The sequence below is a fragment of the Tiliqua scincoides genome, chromosome 1, assembly GCF_035046505.1.
Source record: "Tiliqua scincoides isolate rTilSci1 chromosome 1, rTilSci1.hap2, whole genome shotgun sequence".
NCBI classification, from domain to species: domain Eukaryota; kingdom Metazoa; phylum Chordata; class Lepidosauria; order Squamata; family Scincidae; genus Tiliqua; species Tiliqua scincoides.
Genome location: NC_089821.1, coordinates 72,070,313 through 72,090,037, shown reverse-complemented (window position 1 = coordinate 72,090,037; position 19,725 = coordinate 72,070,313). Strand labels below are relative to the sequence as shown.

Genomic DNA, 19,725 nt, shown 5'->3' with positions numbered 1-19,725 from the left:
ACAGTTTCCGGCGACGCCCGAATCTCTTTCCCCTTCCCTGAGGCGGCCTCGCAGAGAGGGAGCCAGAATTCACGGCAGAAAGGAGCTATTGGGCCGACAGGGAGAGTTTAGAGACTGCCTCCAGCCCCCCCCCCCCCTACCTCGCGTTGAGAGACTCGGCAGTCACTCCAAGCTTTGGCCTTCTCTTACCGAGGGCAATTGCCTAGAGATGACTACAACTCCCGACATGCCTTAGGCGGTGGGGAGCATAAGCAGTGAAAATGGCATGATGGGAGTTATAGTTCCCAGTGGCTGCATTATATTGGGATGTGGACGGTCGGCGCTCGGGAGACAGTTTAAAGGGCTGAGACGCGTTTCTCTCCTCGGTGCGGCAGAACCAGCTGCTGTGAGGTTGGAGCCCGGGACGGGCTGTGGCTGAGTGCCTCTGCATGCTCCTTCCTCCTCATGCTTGCCCACGCCAGCCCTGTCTGTGCTGCACCTCTGCTTCTTCTGCTGTCTCTACTACCTGTCCTTGGGGTGGAAAACGCCAGGGAAGTGCGGTGGGTGGGGAGGCAGAGCCTCCCCGCAGTAGTCCTTCAAAAAGCGCAGAGCGCATGGCTTGAGTGTGCTCGAGCACCTCACAGGGCAGTGGCTTTTTTCGAAGGACTACGGGGGAGGCTCTGCCTCACCTGCCTCCCCACCCACTGCATGCACGTCCCTGTATATATATATTAGCAAAGTGGGTGGGTTGAGAGTGCTTGAGCACCTCACAGGGCAGCTTTTTGAAGGAGTACGGTGGGGAGGCTCTGCTTCACCTGCCCCCCACCCACTGCACATCCCTGGGAAACACCATTCCTATTTTGCCCCTTGAGGAGAACCCCAAATCCAGGTTTAATGGAATTTACTCCCAGATAAGCATGTGCAAGAGTGTTGTTTGAGATAAAAGCAAGAACATTTAGTGTGGGTCATGCAAAGAGTACAACAGGTTGCCAGAATACCCTTTTGAGATCCTTTGTCCAGAGCCTCAAGAACTTTTTGCTAACAGTTCTTCTGGGGAAGTGCTGAGGGAGGACTCCAACTTTTGTCTCCTCATTCATTCAGCCTCTCCCCTCCCTTCCCCCCCCCCCCAGCAGCACATTAAGCCACTTCAGAAAAAGGCATAGTTCGGGGGTGTCAAACTAGTTTCATACTGCAGGCTGAACAGTATCTATGATGTCTCCTGAAGGCCGAAGGTGATGTCATTAGGCGAGAAGTGATGTCATTAAACAGGTCATAACCAGAAATAAGCACTTTTTTCTCACTTAGGAACACATTAGCTGCAAATGACAGAAGAGAACATATGCAAATCTTGATCATATTTCAAGATATGGGAGAGCCAAATTATCATCCAAACTGCCCTTTCAGTGGTGCCACCTCAGCACTGCTTAGCAGCTGAGAGCTCGAGGGCCAGATCAAAAGTGTCAGCGGGCTGCATCCAGTCCCCGGGCCTTATGTTTGGCACCCCTAGCATAGTTGAAGTGCTGCTGCATGTGGTCATCAGGAGGGGCCATCCAGGAGACCAACTGAGGCAGTTGTCTCAAGCAGCAGATTGGCACGGCCCCCTTCCTATTCTTCCCACCCACTTTGCCTCCACTGCCCCCTCCCTTCCCCATATTGGAAAAAAAAGAGGGGGATGGAACATAAGAGGAAGTGTGGAGAAGTGAAAGATAAGTTAGAGCAGCCATGTTCAACCACTGTGCCATGGCGCACTGGTGTGATGCGGATGGTCTGCAGGTGTGCTGCGGGAGTTTGGGGGAGGGTCATTTAATAGTAGGGCCATTGGGGGATGTGAGCACCTCAACGTCGGAGTGGTGTGCCTTGTAAATTGTCAAAAAACTGATGGTGTGCCTTGACAATTTTAGCACTTTGTCAGTGTGCCATGAGATGTAAAAGATTGAAAATCACTGGACTAGAGCACTCTAGTCTAGCAGAGACTTGCACATCACAGATAAAGGAGAGCAGCATTTGGCACTCCACCTTAGACACTTTTTTCAATTCAGACATGAAAGTGCATTTAAATTGAAACTATGAAAAATTAATTTCATTATTGTTACAGAATGGAGAGTGCTGAGGACCTGGAAAATAGACTGTTTCTGCAACCCTGGGCATCTGTTTCCTTTGCTGAATTCACATTGATGGCCAAGGCTTGGTTTGGAGATACTAGCTATGCCTTGCTTCTTTCAGACGTCAGCTGTATGTGGTATGAACGTGCAGATATTGAGGTCATACAGAAAAGGTCAAAGGTAAGTTAAGAATTAGTGTTGCAATATATGTACATGGTGAACCTACTTCAGTTCCAAATTTATTTATCCAGTCTTTGAGGAAAACTTTAACAGGACATTTCTACAGAAATTTAATAGGATCTTTGGATAATGAGGGAATGAAAAGGAAGCTTAAAGAGGATCCAGAATAGCTAAATAGGTTTTTTGTGTCCATCTAGGGGAAGTCAGGCAGATACACATGCCTTTACAGGGAGGGAATCTGAACTGAATCAAATAGAAAAGGGATGAGGTTCTAGATCACAGTGGGTCCTCATTATCTGTGGATTTGGGATCAATGGATTTGACCCACTGTGGGTTTGAACTCATGGTGGGACGACCGGTAGAGGACCTCTCAAACATGATGGTGGTCACATCTTGGAGGTCTTCTTCTGAGTTGCGGGGAGGACATGCAGACCTCCAAGACACAATCTCTAGTTGTGTCAAGGATGTCCTCTATAAGTTGGACCATGGATTCGATTATCTGTGGCTTTCAGCATCTGTGGGGGTTCGGGGAATGGAACCCCCACAGATGCCAAGGCAGGACCTATATATTGACAAATTAAAAATTCACATATTGTGTCCAGGTGATATCTACCCAAGAGTTCTCAAGGAACTCAAATGTGAAATTGCTAATCTTTTAACAAAAATATGTAACTTGTCTTTAGATGTCAGAGGACTGAAAGGTAGCCAATGTAACACCAATACATCCAGGGTTTATCCAGGGTGGGGGAAAATCCAGAAAATTTTAAGTGAGACAGCTTAATGTTTCTGATAAACTGGTAGAAAGTGTTATTAAAGATGTAATTATTAATCATATAGCAGAATTAACCTTGCTGAAGGAGAATCAGCATGGTTTCTGAAAAGGTAATTTCATAAGAACCCAAGAACAGCCTTGCTGAATCAGGTCAAATGCTCAGTAATCCAGCATAGTATTACCAATTTTCTAAATTTAGACAAAATACTGTTACCAATTCTGCTAAATTTAAACAAAAGCCTTTGGTGAGAGACTTTGCCAAACACTTTTTGAAAGTCCAAATATATGGTGTCTACTGAATTGCTTCTATTCACATGCCTGTTAACCCTCAGAAGGGTATTGAGACAGAACATACAATTTTCACAGAAAAAAGAACAGAGCCTCCTAGGTATTTATCTTGGGGCTTGTACCTTGTAACTTGTTTATAAATTATCTCAAGCAGTGGTTCTCAAACTTTTTAGCACTGGAACTCACCTGTTAGAATGGCAATCTGTTGGGACCCACTGGAAGTGATGTCATTAACCTGGAAGTAATGTAATGGCCATAAGTGATACTATCAAGCAGAAAAATTTTTAACACCTCCTATGACAAAATCCATCAATTAAGGGCCCAATCCTATCCAACTTTTCAGCACCAGTGTAGCCGCAATGCAGCCCCGAGGTAAGGGAACAAATGTCCCCTGACCTTGAGGAGCCCTTTGTGACTGCATCCCCACCACAGGATGCAGCACTTGCCTCATTGGCATGGTTGCACCAGCACCGGAAAATTGGATAGGATTGGTCCTTAAGTCAATCCATCAATTAAGTAAATTGAAAGTTTATAATAAGTATAAATTAAAAAAATTATTTAAAATAAAGAACTCTCCTAACTCTCCCAAGCAGTTGCTGATCTGTTAAAAAAAATAAAAATTTGCAAACATTCCAAAGATTCAATCCTATCCACGCTTACCTAAGAGTAAGCCCCATTGACTATCATTGCTAAAAGTATATACATAGTAGCCTCTTAAAAGTACAGATCTGTAACATTTCTCCAAATGCAGTCACATACCATGGTATCATCAAGTGTAATACAGGTTGAGCCTCATTATTCAAGTGGGTTCCATTCCCACAACTCACTGGATGGCAAAAAATGCACTAAAGCAAATTCATTTTCTCCCTTTTAAATCCCCTGTGATTTAAAAACAGCCTTGCTGACCTTTGTGTTGTAAGATAAGAGTCATTAAAAAGACAATCCATCAATCAGTCCTCCTCCAAGCACTTAGAAAGGTGCTTCACTCAGCCCCTCCCTTCACCAATGCAAAGTGATCACCTTTCTTTCATGTGCTCAGGGGAAAGGGAGGGGTCCCCTGGAGAGAGAAGGATTGATGGATTGTCAGCCAGCTGCCCTCTCTCTCTTATTAAGGAGACTATTGTTAAAGGACTGTTCAGTTTTTTAAACTGATTTTAAAGGGATGTATTTTTCTTCTTCTCCAGGAACAGCACATTCCTTCTCATTTGCAGGAGCCATTCGTGTTCAGTCAAATCCATGTATAAAAAATATGCGTATAACAAGTCTGGACCTTTATATTAAAAATAAAATGCACATTGAAATGAATGGGGACCCAACTGAAATTGGCTCGTGACCCACCTAGTGGTCCGACCCACAATTTGAGAAACTCTAGTGATCTAGAGTTCAATGTAAACAATGAGATGGCCAAGTTTGCAGATGAAACCAAACTATTCAGGGTAGTAAAAACCAAAACAGATTTGAAGTGCTCCAAAAGGACCTTGACAAACTTAGTGAAGAGCAACCTAATGGCAAATGCAGTTCAGTGTATATAACTGTAAGGTTATGCACATTTTGGCAAAATATCCCAACTTCATGTGTAAATTGATGGTGTCTGAGCTTTCTGTGAGAAACCAGGAAAGAGAGGTTTCCTTGGAGTTGTGGTGGGCAGGTCATGTTGACTCAATGTGTAACAGCAGTGAAGAAATCAAATTCCAGGCTCGGGTCATTGGGAAATAGATTAAGCATAAGATTTCTATCATATTTTCCCTATACAGGCCAATGGTGTGGCCACATTTAGAATTCTGTGCACAGTTTTGGTTGCCACACCTGATCCAAAATGATCAGAAGTTTGCAGTACCTTCCTTATTTGGCAAGACTGAAACATTTTAAGCTTTTTAGCTTGGAAAAAGGCAGTTGTGGAGGTGTCATAACAGCCTAATCCTATGCATATCTACTCAGAAGTAAGTCCTATTGTGTTCAATGGGGCCTGCTCCCAGAAAAGTGTGCATAGGATTGTAGCATAAGGCTTATAAAATTATGCCTGGTGTAGAGAGGGTGGATAGCGAGATGAAGTACTAAAACCAGACAACGAAACTGTTTGGTGGGAGATTTAGTACAGACAAAAGGAGGTACTTCTTTACACAGTATGTAATTACTTTGTGGAACATTGCCACAACTTGTGGCAGTTGCCTCTGAATACCAGTTGCAGGGGAACAATGGCAGTGGAGGGATATGCCTTTCTTACCTGCTTGTAGGCTTCTCGGAGGCAGCTGATGGAACTTAGGATGCTGTGGGAAACAGGATGCTGAACTAGATGGGCATTTAGTCTGATTCAGCAGAACTTTTCTTATGTTCTTAACTTTTGTTTGACAGTATCCTTATCTGCAGGTGTTCTGTAACCCAGCTGCTATCCTGCCTCTAGCTGTACTCTTGAGACCACCTGAAAAAGTCTCTTCAAGCGCCACTAAAACTAAAAAAAAACACATTTTTTTAAAATCACAAAATAGCATGGAATGTGATGAATAGTATGGGGGGGTGAGGTGGGGCATTGTGTCTGAATCATAAAATCTTGCAGGCGATAGATAAATATGCAAGATGGGGAATGGGAGCAATCTCGCATTTTCCCAAGTACAAACTATAGTCCTTTGAGTGCTTGGATAATGTGATAGCCTTGCCACAAAAACATTAGGGAAGATAATGATAAGTGATCTGCAAATCTTCTATTTTTTTAAAAAATTAGGCATTTCATTCAGGTTTAATTCTGTTTTTCAAAAGCTGTATATACCTATCCTGAGCCCTAGGGAGGAGGCCGAATATTGTGGAAATGCCCTTTCTATGGTTTCTGGCATCTTCTGAATAGGTGCACATATGCATACCCCAGTGGTGTGTCTGAACTATGAAAGCTTGAAGGATGAAATGGTTGAGATACTCTTGCCCAGACTTTGGAGGTGGGAGGGAATCTTTCTCATTCCTTCCCATTTTGTTTCCTTTTGAATTCTCACTTAGGATCTAAATAAGCGGTTGACAGCTCATGTATCCTCCTTTCTGAACCGCCTACGCAGTCTGATATGTCCTCTTCTGGAAGGGCAAAAGAGCAGTTCTACCTCCTTTTCCTGTGAATTCAGCCCCACCACCCTGATTCTTCATGTGAAGAGTGAGCTCTCAGGGCTGCCCTTCTACTGGGATTTTCACTGCTCAGCAGTGCCAGTTGAGATGGTGAGTTGAGAAAGGAGGGAGGAGAGGAAGGGTGATCCTTTGGTGTGTACAACTGCAGCTTTCTTTCTGGGCCTACCAAGCAAGGGATAATTATATTTGGTTGACAGAAGATAGGAAGCTCAACAGAGACCACCTGGAATGAGGAGTGTTCTAGCCACAGGCCAGTCAAATCTGTGCTTCCCTAGCTATTAGCTGAGATAATCTGAAGACATACCTTTCTCTTCATAGCCTTTGTGCCAGCACTGCATATCAACCAGTTGGCAGATGCATAGGATCTTCTAGCTCTTAGTGTGCTGCTGAAGGGTGTGTGCTTGCTCTGAGAATTGTTTTTTGGCAGCTGGTAGTCAAAGTGGAATATGGAGGCTAGTGCAATGTGCAGTCAGAAATGTTAAGGCTGCTTGCAAACTGGGAAATTGCATCCTGTTTTTAAAAATGACAAAAAAAAACTAAAGAAAAGAGTTGATGTTAATCTTTCTGACTGGTGGGTATTTTTCCCCATGTTGTGTTGTAGTAGTAGTAGTAACTTTATTGTCATTGTGCTGCAGCACAACGAAATTTATGCACCTTTGAGATACAAGCATAAATATACAACAATTCCAACAATCACACTCTACACACTCACCCACACATTCTATACAACATGCATCATAATATAAAAACAGTATAACAGACCATTATGCCCAGGATCATGGTAACATCGCCTTATTCAACGTAATTATGACTGTGGGATAAAAACTGTTCAGGAATCGTGTGGTGTGTGCTCTACTAGTTCTGTATCGTGTACCCGAAGGCAACAGTTCAAAGAACTTATGAGCCGGATGGAGGGGGTATTTCAGAATACTATGTGACTTCTGCAGACAGCGAGATGTATAGATGTCCTCCAAAGCTGTTAGATGAAGGTTGATGATGTACTGCATGATCTTAATAATTCTCTACAGAGCTTTTTTGTCCCCTGCAGAGCAATTTCCATACCACACCAAGATATCATAGGGTAGGACACTCTCAATGGTGCAACGATAGTAAGGCACAAGCAGCTGCTGTGACGAATTTAACCTCCCAGGCTTCCTCAGAAAATATAACCGCTTTTGTGCCTTTTTTATCAACATGCTGGTGTTAATAGTCCATGAGAGGTCCTCTGTGATGTAAATACCTAGGAATTTGAAACTAGCAACCCTCCTCACCATTTATGTATACTCACTCCACTAAAATTGAGTGTTGGGAGGGTTAGGACAGACAAAAGAAAATATTTCTTTACTCAGCATGTGGTCAGTCTGTGGAACTCCTTGCCGCAGGATTTGGTGATGGCATCTGGCCTGAATGCCTTTGAAAGGGAATTGGACAAGTTTCTGGAGGAAAAATCCATTACGGGTTACAAGCCATGATGCATATGTGCAACCTCCTGATTTTAGAAATGGGCTATGTATCAGAATGCCAGATGCAAGGGAGAGCACCAGGATGCAGGTCTCTTGTTATCTGGTGTGCTCCCTGGGGCATTTGGTGGGCTGCTGTGAGATACAGGAAGCTGGACTAGATGGGTCTATGGCCTGATCCAGTGGGGCTGTTGTTATGTTCTTATAATGGTGTGTGTACATCCCTCTTTTTGCGGAAGTCAATTATAAGTTCTTTATTTTTTTTATGTTAAAAGAGAGATTATTTTCTTTGCACCACAATAACAACTCCTGTACCTCCTTCCTATAAGCAGACTCATCATTCCCGCTAACAAGCCCCACCACTGTAGTATCGTTTGCAAATGTTATAATTTCATTGGTGTTATGTGATGGGGTACAATCATGTGTATACAGGGAATAGAGGAAGGGACTCAGCACACAGCCTTGGGGAGCTCCTGTATTTAATATCAGAGTGGAAGAATGATAAGAGCCCATCCTAACTGACTGTGGCCTATTTGTCAAAAAGTCCACAGACAAATATCTTGCTGTATGCCCAAACTAGTCATTTTAAAAAACAGCTAGGTAGTATGGTGTTAAAAGCAGAACTATAATCCACAAATAACATCCACACATATGTACCTCATTGTTCCAAATGACACAGGACTGTATGTAAAATAATAGAGATGGCATCATCAGTCGACCTATTACTCCTGTATGCAAATTGACAAGGATCCAAGGTGGGTGGAAGACCAGACTTAATATGTTTCAACACCAGCCTCTCAAAACACTTCATAATTACCGAAGTTAGAGCTACAGATCGATAATCATTGAGAGAAGCAACTACTGTCTGCTTAGGAATTGGCACTATAATAGATGACTTCAAGCAAGTAGGGACAGAACACTGTGACAGAGATAAATTGAAAATATTTGTAAAAACTTCAGTCAGCTCTGCAGCGCAGTCTTAAGGACCTGTCCTGGAATTCCATCTGGGCCAGCTGCTTTCCAGACGTTAGTATTCTGTAAAACCCGTCTCGCATCATCAGGCTGGAGAACAAGTGACTGACCATCAGTGACTGCAGCTGGAATGTTGGTGGCTGCTATGTCCTCTTCAAACCAGCCAAAAAACTGATTAAGCTGCTCTGCCATGGAATCACTACCGCTGGGCAGACTATTTTTATAATTCTGCCCAGTAAGTTGTCGCAAGCCCTGCCATACCTGGCAGGTATCCGAACTTTCAAAATGCTGCTCAATCCTCCGCCTGTACATGGCCTTTGCATCCCTGATGCCTTTTTTAAAGTTCGCTCTGGCCTCACTGTACTGTAGTGTGTTTCCAGAATGGAAAGCAGCATTCCGAGCTCTTATCAAAAGGGGCACATCTCTGGTGACCCAGGGCTTATTATTAGGAAACATCCGTATTTGTCTGGTGGTAGTGACAGTGTCCATGCAGCTTTTGATATAGAACAGTGCAATCGAGGTATAGATGTTGATATTGTCCTCTGCAAATAGTGTCCAATCAGTACGCCTGAAGCAATCCTGGTTGCTCCAATGCATCTTCTGTCCACTGTTGTATTTCTCTGACAACAGGCCTAATTCTATTGACAAGAGGTCTGTATGATGGTATCAAAAACAGAGATATATGGTCAGATTGTTCCAGATGGGAGTGTGGAGTGTCCTCCTCTTGTTTTTATTTTTTTTATATTTAATATTGTTTTTATTTGTCTACTTGAGATGGATCTGGCAATGGGAAGTTCATAATTGACAGAATGTGGTGAGCTAGTGATGTTTTGGAACCAACGTTTTTCAGATAAGAAGACAAATATTCTATGTGTAGTTTTGGCTTATCAGTTACAGTGTCACCATGCATGCACCAGGGGTCACTGTGTACCTAGGTAATCTGGCTCACAAACATTTGGTTGCTTAATATCAATTGAGTTAAGTTACTACCTGCATTCCAGAGAGAGAGAGAGAGAGAGAGAGAGAGGTAACCTTTTTAAAAACCGAAGTGTACCCCACCTGTACAGTATTTCTCACCTGAGATTAACTGGAACCCTGGCCTGGTGTTGCTTAAAAAAAGAGCAGTTAGAGTTCATGTGTCCAGGCTTTAACCTTTCCTTGTGCATTATCCTGATTTACTTCTCGGGTATTGCATAGTCCTTGCACTTATTCTGATGGATGCGCCATGAAGGTACTTTACTAAGGTTGGTCTTTGACCACGTTTGTGCTATGAAACACAACCCCGCAGAGCTAGTCTGAATTGTACCTTTATCTCTTAAGATGCTAGTTAGCAGCTCCATACTACTTCCGACTTTTAAAAGAGCATATTGATAATGTTGTTGCAGAGCCCTCTTTTGGCAGAGAACAGAAAGGCAGGAAACACCTCCCCTAGTTTGAGGGCTAGCATTGTTCCTGGCAGTGTCCCAAGTTTGGATGGCATGTGCAGAGATGCTTCTTTCCACCTGCTGCATGCCTTTGTCGGATTCTTACAGCACCTGCTAATTGAAGGTGGTATAGTGTAGAAAGTGTACAGCTTCAAGTATCCCTGAGCTATGTTTAAATGGCAGTTGCGGATACCAGCCCCTCCACTTCTGCTATTACTTGACATTTGCCCTCTTTTCTCTGCACTGTTACAGATGTCTCGGCACCTTGTACGGCCTCTGATGGCAATGAGCCTGGCATTGCAGTGTCAGGTGCGGGAATTAACTTCCTTGCTGCTCCAGAAGGATGCAGAGATTGAAGACTACCAGGAGAGCGGGGCAGCTCTCAGTCGAGGTGAGCAGGGTGCTGTCTGTGTTCCAGTCTGCTTTGGTATGCAGACTTCCTTCCTTTCTCAAGACTGATGCTGAGTGTGTAGCCTTTGGTCATTACCCAGCCTGACCTGGTTTGGTCACTTACAATTGTGGTGATCTGGTAATCAGAGGCCTTGGGGGATCATTTTCCTAAGGAGGAAGAGTTGGACATTGACCAGTAACTCAAGTGCTTGGGACCTATCTGAAGGGCTGTTTCCTTCTTTTGAGTATTTGGCTGCAACTCAGGAGTCTGGGGCCAGTGCCAGCAAGTCAAGGAACTTGAACAGAATTGGGCTATTCTTTCTCATGTGCAGAAGCTCTGTAAATGCTTTTAGCAAACAGGGAGTGGGTCTCTTGTCCTTTCTACTAAGTTACAACTAAGCATCCATATTTGCTCCCTGTGATATTTACCAGGGATAGATTCCATTCCTGGATGTTATAGCCTAGAGAGTGGCAGGATCTAGGGCTATTTGGGCAGGTATGGGATTGTGCTGGTGAAGCTTAGATGAAGATTTTGTCTGAAAGGTAGTAGGGGCTCCTAGCTGCCCTGCTTTTCTCCTACTTAGTCACACAGTGATTGTTCATCATATGGAACTTCGTGCTTCTGTTCCCTAACCCTTGACTCCACTAGATGATGACTGGGAAGCGTCCTAGAGTTCCTCATCTGCTACAGCACACTCCTTGCCCAGACTCTGAGCAGATGCAAACTGCTGTTCCCACTGATGATTCATACATGGCTATAGATATCCACCCCAAATGGAATATTCCTCCTCCATCACTCCTTACTTCCTTTGAAACTATCCAGTGTTTTGAGGGAGAAGAAATAGCCAAAGGTGGCTGGAATCAAGCTCCTTAAGGCTCATATGTTGCCAGGATTACACCCCATTAACAAAGTTTTCTCATCAGGTTTTGAACCAAATTTTGGGTTGGGAACACTGGCTCAGCTTTCTAGTTTCTTTTCTTAATGATTGTTGGGGGAGGAGCTATATCTTTGCCTCTGAGATCTGAGTTGGTTCCTCCTTGAGCATGTATGTACACCAAAGCATTCTTGCAGTTACTTAACTGCAGGTGTGGCTTTCCATTGGATATGTTAACATTACTAACAATGTGTGACTTTTCATATCCTGTTTCTACATTGGGCTGAAATGACAAACTGAGTAGGGCAAAGGTGTTCCTGAGACACTGGTCAGAGGGGATCAGTATCTTGTCCTATCTACACAGGTGGATGCTCTGTTTTCTCAGAGCTGGAAGGGGGATATAATGCAACTGTGCTTCAGTGTTCCTCTGTTACCCTGTATAGACCACTGTCTTTTCAGTGCCATTCCCCTGCTGCCAGGTATAAAGTTCTTCTCTCTATTTGGGTATTTAGTAGCAGCTATTTAGGTGTAGCTCCAAATAAGTACATGTTGCTTTACAATGAATGAGGAAGGTCCCTAACTGAGGTACTCATCGTCTAGGAACAGAAACAATGAAGAAAACAGAGGAAGGGATGAGGAGTGGTGGTATTGTAAACAGGAAAAACTTGTGATGATGTCACATGCATTTACTTAGATTCAGGTGCAGTAGGGTTGAGGAACTAAGAAGACATTTATGTTGTGTCCTTCTAATCCTTTCATTCATCTTCATCCCTGTGAGGTAGGCTGTAGGCTGAATTGACCACTTAGGTAGTCTAGGTTGGAACTGGATTTTGAACACTGATCCTTTGAATCCAGTTTCAGTTCTGTATGCATCACTATGCATGTGTTGCATCTCACCAATGTATAGGTTGAGACTGATTATTTGAGTGGGTTCTGTTCCAAGCACTCAGGTGCATGGCAAAAAAGCACACTATAGCAAATTGATTTAAAAAACAAAGTTTCTTTGCTCCTGTGATTTAAAAACAGCCTTGCTGACCTTTGTGATGCTAAGACAGAGTCATTAAGAGGGCAATCCAACAATCAAGCTCTCTCAAAGTACTTAAATGGCTTCACTCTGACCCCTCCCTTCACCAGTGCAAAGTATCTTTCTTTCACATGCTCAGGGGGAAGGGAGGGGTCGCCTGGAGAGAGAAGGATTGATGGATTGTCAGCCAGCTCTCCCCCCCCCCCATTAAGGAGGCTATTGTTAAAGGACTGTTCAGTTTTTAAAACTGATTTTAAAGGGGTGCATTTTTCCCCTTCTCAGCACATTCCTTCTCATTTGCAGGGGCCATTCGTGTTGAGTCAAATCCGTGTATAAAAAAATCAGTGTATAAATAGACTGGACCAGTATGTTGGACATGGTTACTAATATTCAGTTACTGTAAGGTGTACCCCAGCTGGAGCACTCTGTGCCCATTATTGTGGATTGCACTCTCATTCATGGACTGGGCTTGTCACAGTGTAAAGGGCTTGGCTAATCTTTGTATGTTCTCAGATGGAAACGGGGCTGCTTAGGGCATTTTGTGACAGATAATACTATGTCATGATAGGGTCTGAATGAAGGAGAGCTTGTATGCCTGGCCAATTCGGAGCCACACTCACCCCAGTCTCTTTGGCACTTCCATTGCAGAGCGTCTCAAGACAGAACCTTTCAGGGAAGAAACCTTCTTGCAAACATTTGAGGCCAAGGTAGGAGAACTTGCTGCATTCATTCAGTTTGTTTGTGTCAAAAAAGGGCCTGTCCCATTGGATTGGACAAATTGTAATATAACTGCTTAGTCATGAGCTCTAGCTGCTACATAGTACAGTACCATAAAAGGTACGGATCCTATTTCCCTAGTTCTTTGCTTGTTCTTTCTTTGGTTAGTAAACACCATGAGCTGTGATTGTACATCGATGAGCACGGCTGTGGCTGTGCTGTGGATTTCTTTTGGTTAGGTTAACAATAGGCAAGGTGTGGTTAGTTTAGTATAAGATTGTGTAATGTTGTCTCTCTGATCTGTTGTACAGTCATGTTTTGAAGAACCCGCGTAAATGTGCAATTGTTGCATTGTGCCAAGTTAAGCTTCACTTAGCGTAATATTGTGTGATAGTGTCATGTAGCTTGGAGTAGTATGGATTATATGTTAGAACTCATTTAGGCATATCTATCCCACAGTCATCTGATTTACTAGACATTTATTCTGTCCAATTATCTGCCAATATTATTATGTCATTGCACATATTGATGGTAAAGACACATCTGGAGTATTGTGTCCAGTTCTGGTTGCCACATCTCAAAAAGGGTATAGTGGAACTAGAAAAGGTGCAAAAGAGAGCGACTGAAATGATTAGTGGTCTGGGGCACCTCCCTTACAAAGAAAGGCTATAACAATTGGGGTTTTTCAGTCTAGAAAAAAGATGTCTGGGGTGAGGACATGATCTAGACACATTAAATTATGCAAGGGGTGGATAGAGGGAAGTTCTTTTGCCTCTTGCACACCACTAGAACCAGGGGACATCCAATAAAATTGTCTGGCAGGAGAGTCAGACCAGACAAAAGGAAATAGTTCTTTACGCAGGGTTCAATTTATCTGTGGAACTCTTTGCCACAGGATGTGGGAATGGCACCTGGCCTAGATGCTTTTAAAAAGGGTTAGACAGATTTATGGAAGAAAAGTTCATGACAGGTTTCATGATGGCTGCATGCAATCTGGATTGTAGAGGTAACCTATTTCTGAATGCCAGATACAAGGGAGTGGCAACAGAATGCAGGTATCTTGTTGTCTGAATGCTCCCAGTGCGATCTGGTGGGTTACTGTGAGATATAGTTAGCTGGGTTTGCTTGGCCTGATCCAGCAAGGCTCTTCTTATGTTTTCTCTGATCTCCTTTCCTAAGAATCCTGGGAACTGTAGTTTTACGGTAGAACTACAGCTTAGGAACAGACTCTGTGTACTCTGACAAGATAGGGGTTTTGTGGGTGGAGATGGTGTATGAACTGTTCTGGATGGAGTTTTGCTCCGCCTGACAGATCAAGTGTATAACTTGGGTATGCACCTAGATCCAACATTGGTACTGGATGCCTCAGTGGTATGGAGTGCCTTTCCAGAGCTGCAGTGTGTCTTGGACAGGAATATAGTCTTGCTGCAGTTATCTATGCTTTGGTAACCTCTTGTCCCTCAGTGTAGAACTCAAAAAGGAGAAGAGTTGCAGAAAGTTAACAGCATTTGTATCCTGTTAACTTGATACTGAGGCTGATGCATGGGAGTGGCTTGGCAGCATGAGCATGACAGATTGCAGAACAGAGGCTGTGCGCCATGAGTAGAGAGCTGCACAAGCTGTTGTGTAGGCCCACCACCCTCCTTGGGCGGTTTTATGCTGATTTTTTTTTTCCAGGAGCGAACCCAGAAGTACCAGTGATGTTGTACATCATCATGTAATTGGTATTTTTAGGGCGACCGGCAGAAACAGGAGAAGGAGAAACCAGCCTGATGAATTTGGGAAGTGCAGCGCTGCAAACTGAGGAGTGGAGGAGTATAATGAGACCTATTAAGATGATACTTGAGAGAGATGAAAAGTTGGGGTGCTCTCTCTTTGCTGGTTATAGAGGCGGTTTCAGGCCAACTTGTGCCAGTGCCAGAGTTCAGACTCCTGTGCTGTTTAGAGAACTGGTGTAGGTTAATCTTCAGGTCAGAAAAGTGGTGCATAAGGTGGCTTTCAGAATGGGTCTATGTTGGAAGAACTGTTTTGAAGATCAATTTACGTGATCTGTTCTTGTGAGATAATAACCCCTAGAGTTAGTTCAACTTCTGGTTTGTTTGTGTGTGCAAGTATGAACGTAAACAGCAACAAAATTATGTCTGATGAGTTAGTCCCCAATCCTACAGTGAAATGCAGGGGCCTATGGAAGACCCATGAGATTCCAGCTATGAGACCCATGAGATCACCCTGAAGTTTGAATTAGTGAAAGGGTAATACAGAGATATTCTGAGGGTTGATTTTTGTGGTGCATCTGTCATGCACACTGTTCAACATATGACAGGCAATTTATATATATGAACTTTGGCTTTCTGTAAGAGCGCCTTTGTTTGTCCCGAGTGCCAAGGCCAATTCAGTGCCCTGTGTTTGTACATTTGAGTGCTATTATCAGAAGTTCACCCTAATATTGCTCCATACTTTTTCCAAGACAAGCTTGTGCAACTTGTGACCCATCTAGCTGAACACACGCTACCAACCATGTATGGCATTCCACCATGGTCTCCTATGTAGATTCTGGCTTTGCCGCCTGCCTGCTGAATTGCATTCAGCCTGGTGAGTTACGAGTTGTACAAATCTTCCAAAGGTGAACAGGTGGACAGCAGCTAGGCTGTCCAAAAATACCTATGAACAACTGGTAGTAGTCTGAGTTCAGTTCCTTTAGTGACAGGGTAGGCTGCTTCCAGTAGAGAGAGTAAGATCTTAATCTCCTCTTGAGATCTTGAATTGAGCTCAACTTGTGTCACAGTTGCCCCCATCTTTTCCAACAGTAAGTATGAGCTAGGAAGGACTCTTCCTATGCCAGTGTCTACCAACCTTTTTTTTGACTATGACCCTAAATACAGTTTTTTCTCAGTCTCAGAAAGACCCACAGAGTTGGTACATGTTAATAATTATAATAGAACGTACCATGACCCTCATGAACATCCATGACTCTCATTTGGATCACAACCCCTAGTTTGGGAACCCCTGCTGTACATGGTAAACATAACTGATTGAAAGAAAATGAGGGTTAGGGCGCAATCCTAACCCCTTATGCCATTGCTTTCCAGCACTGGCATAGCGGTGCCAATGGGACTGCAGTGCTGCATCCTGCAGTTGGGTGTCACTCACGGAGGCCTCCTCACAGTAAGGGAATGTTTGTTCCCTTACCTCAGAGCTGCATTGCCCTTATGTCAGTGCTGGAAAGCACTGTCATAAGGGGTTAGGACTGTGCCCTTAGTGATTCAGTGCCAGATCGGTAGGGCAGTGACAAGTTTGAGAGAGCTGGGTGTTGTGACAAAATGAAGAGGTTTCTGATAATAGAAAGGTGGAAAGAGTTGGTCTTGGGAAGTGGAATGTGCGAACATAAATGTGGTTTCCATTATGTGAAAGGGCATGGAAAAGAAAGGAGGAGCACCTGTTGTATCTGGATCCAGTGAGAGTTCAGGGGAGGCTATTCTGAGGTTCAGGGGTTATCACTTAAGGAGGTTGCAGGACAATGGGACAACATCTTGATGGAAGGTAGTTAGACTCTACTCATCTATTTTTTCCTTTTTAAAGGGAAAATAAACGGTTTCTTCAGTGTAACATGCTGTCTGAACGCCTCTACCTGACAGCTGTATGGGTCTATGAGGTGTCAATCATGGCAGCTGGTGTTCCCTGCTCCACTCTGCCATCCTGGAGGTTTTCCTGGGCATTCTCCAGTGAACACATCTGGCCCGTGGAGAACTATTGGGCCTATAACCCTGCAGCTCCTTGAGCAGAAGACAAGCCTGGACCTTGCTGCAAATGTGTTAGCCACTCAATTGCAAGTAACCTAGGTACAGTTGATTCAAGTATAGCCTGTCCTAAAGAAATTCCCCCAGAATATTTTTATGCACCCTTGTCCTGACTTTTGTGCTACACCTCTGTCCGTGTCTGTGCAGTTTGCTCCAGCAAACAGGACGCAGAAGGTTCATGGGTTGACCTGGGCTGGACCAGAAGGATATGCCATCAAAATAAGCAATGCTGAAAAGGAAGACAAACAAACAGGCGGCTCCTCAGTATGTCCGTCACTGCAGTGGCTGGGCAGGGTAAGTGAGCGACAGAGTAAGGCGCATGGACATCTGTGAGCGAACACCCTCCTGTTGACGTCAGTAAGCACAGGGTCAAATCTGCTGTTAGTGCAGCTGGGAAGGTTATTTGGGAGGAGGGGTTTTCCTCCCCATGACTTTGGGTTGAAAGGGCTAGTGAATGGGTGTATGTGGGTGCTGTAGTCTCTTGAGAATTAAATGGGGATTTTGGAGCAGAAGATGGGAGCTGAGCTAGCAGGCTTGGCTGCAAAGTGGGATGGCTTTGATCATGTGTGTTTTGGGGGCTAGGAATAGAAGATGCAAGCAGTCTGTTCAGCCGTGAGGATTGGGGTTGCTTTGTGTTCTACACCAGACTTGAATTGTCATGTTTAAAGCGGTTGAATGGTCATTCCCTCACCCAAGGGAACTCTGGGAATGATAATTTTGCAAGGTGCCTAGGGATCTCTGACAGGATTCTTGGCACCCTCACTGAAGGAAACTGCCAGAATTCTTTGGAGGGGAGATTCCCTGATCAAAAATAACTGGAATTATAATGTTGCTATGCCATGGTTTCATGCTGAATGGCAGGAACTGTAGAAAGTAGGTATGATATTTCTCCATGGATGCCTCCATGCAACATGGGGTTATTCTGGCAGTTGCCTACATTGTTCTGTTTTGGAGGGTAGATGTAGGACAGCAGAGTGAGGGATGTCTCCTTTTATTTTGTTCTGGGGTTGCCTTATGCTGGTTGAAGTGGCATGAGCTGAAAAACCTTGGTGGGACAGTTCTGGAAGAATCCCACTGCTCCTGGACTTTGCAGGCCTGTAGTTCATGGAGCAGCCTAGCCTCACCTAGCACCTGCCTGCTCTCTGACCAATTTTTTTTTTATTAGTGCTAAGAATACTCTCCTTGAGAGAAGCGGCTATTGTTTGGCAGGCAGCCGTGAATCCTCCTCATGCATTACAGACTGCTATGGCAATGGCCCTCAATCCCTTGCCAACTCTGTCTGCAGGGGGAGGGAGAGGAAGCTGCTGTTCCTGTCACCTCCTTCCTTCAGGGGAATGTTTTTCATTAGCAAAAGGTGGGTTGTGGTTTGCAGCTTGGAGAAGGATGGGTTCTCTGGGAAAACAAGGCACTTTCCAGTGCACAGGGGGGCACCACCTGCAACAGCTGGCAAGCAAAGGGCCTGTCTCATTTCTCTCTGCCTCTTCCTGTATGGCTGAGATTGAGGTGAAGCAGAGAGAAATTAGATTTTTAATCTTTATTTTTTCTCTCTCCCTTTTAAAATATATTAGGAACTATTGCTAGGAAACTAGCGTTGTGGTATCTTTCTATAGGTGGATTGTGATGTAGCGGTGATTGTAGTATAGTGGCTGTCCATGCTGGCAAGAGACAACTTAATATCCTCTGAATTGTAGTGATATATAACCTGTGAACTCTCAGAGTCCTTTCAGGGAGCTCTCTTAAACTGACAAAAGGCAATCTCTTAATGGGCTGATTTCATTGCAAAACCGTCTTGAACTGACCTGACCTGTGAGGAAGTTGAACTTATTCATTTCCTGCCCCTTGTTACACTTCTCAGAGTGACAGACTACTTGCTATGGTGATGTTGTATCAAGTGTCGGGTCTTTCACACTGCCCTTCACTGTCCAGTTCCATCATGGAGAATCCTGATATCCACATTGCAGGCTGTGATAGAAGTTGAAAAATGGGATAGCCTACTTCCTCCAAATTCTTGCTTCTTTCTGTTAGTGTCCAAGAGCCAAAGTGCATTCAGACATGCAGAAATAGCACCTGTATGTATGGGGGAGCTTTGAAATATACAATTTTCCACCTGCTGTCTGAAATGGTATAGTCCAGGAAGAACAGTATCACATGCTACACCAAACACAATTTGCATCAAGTTTAAAGGATACTTTGTCTCTGGTGATACTTGAGATATCACTGATCTCCAGACAGTACAAAACCTCTGGAACAAAGTGTTCATTAGGATAAGCTGTTCATTTGACAGGTTGACAGCCCAATCTTATGGCTATGGGCTCATCGGGCTGATGGAACTAGCATTCTGCCAGCGCTGCCTGCCTTATGGTAGCCCCAAAAGCAGTTCTCGCAGTGCTAGTGTCAGAGGAGCACCTTGGACTCTGATGGAAGTAAGGTGGGATGGGGTGTGGAGAGGTGGGATAGGGCAGGGAAGACCAGAATGAGGTGATGACAGGGGGAGGGCAGAATGGGGTGACAACAGGGGTGGGCAAATTGGGGCTGAGAAGGGGGTGGGTTTGGGTAGTGGCGGTAGCCAAATCCTAGCCACCTTCTCGGGCCTGACCCACTGTCCCATTCACTGCAGACTTGCACTAGCTATTTTGCTGG

At 44.2% G+C, this 19,725-nt stretch overlaps 1 protein-coding gene across 5 annotated transcripts in view; it reads left to right on the top strand.

Moving 5' to 3' along the window:
• The first annotated feature begins 192 nt into the window (after window positions 1-192).
• The window catches only part of NHEJ1 (non-homologous end joining factor 1), a 117,924-nt gene continuing 98,391 nt past the window's right edge, over window positions 193-19,725 (top strand). The window contains exons 1-5 of one of the 5 annotated variants that reach the window (XM_066631527.1): window positions 193-390; window positions 2,075-2,261; window positions 6,307-6,516; window positions 10,535-10,673; window positions 13,220-13,278. In XM_066631527.1, coding sequence (XP_066487624.1) covers window positions 266-390; window positions 2,075-2,261; window positions 6,307-6,516; window positions 10,535-10,673; window positions 13,220-13,278 — 720 coding nt within the window. In that variant the 5' untranslated portion in view covers window positions 193-265. The remainder of the gene's footprint in view (window positions 391-2,074; window positions 2,262-6,306; window positions 6,517-10,534; window positions 10,674-13,219; window positions 13,279-19,725) is intronic. The other 4 variants (XM_066631533.1, XM_066631544.1, XM_066631565.1 and 1 more) reach the window with 4 other exon arrangements.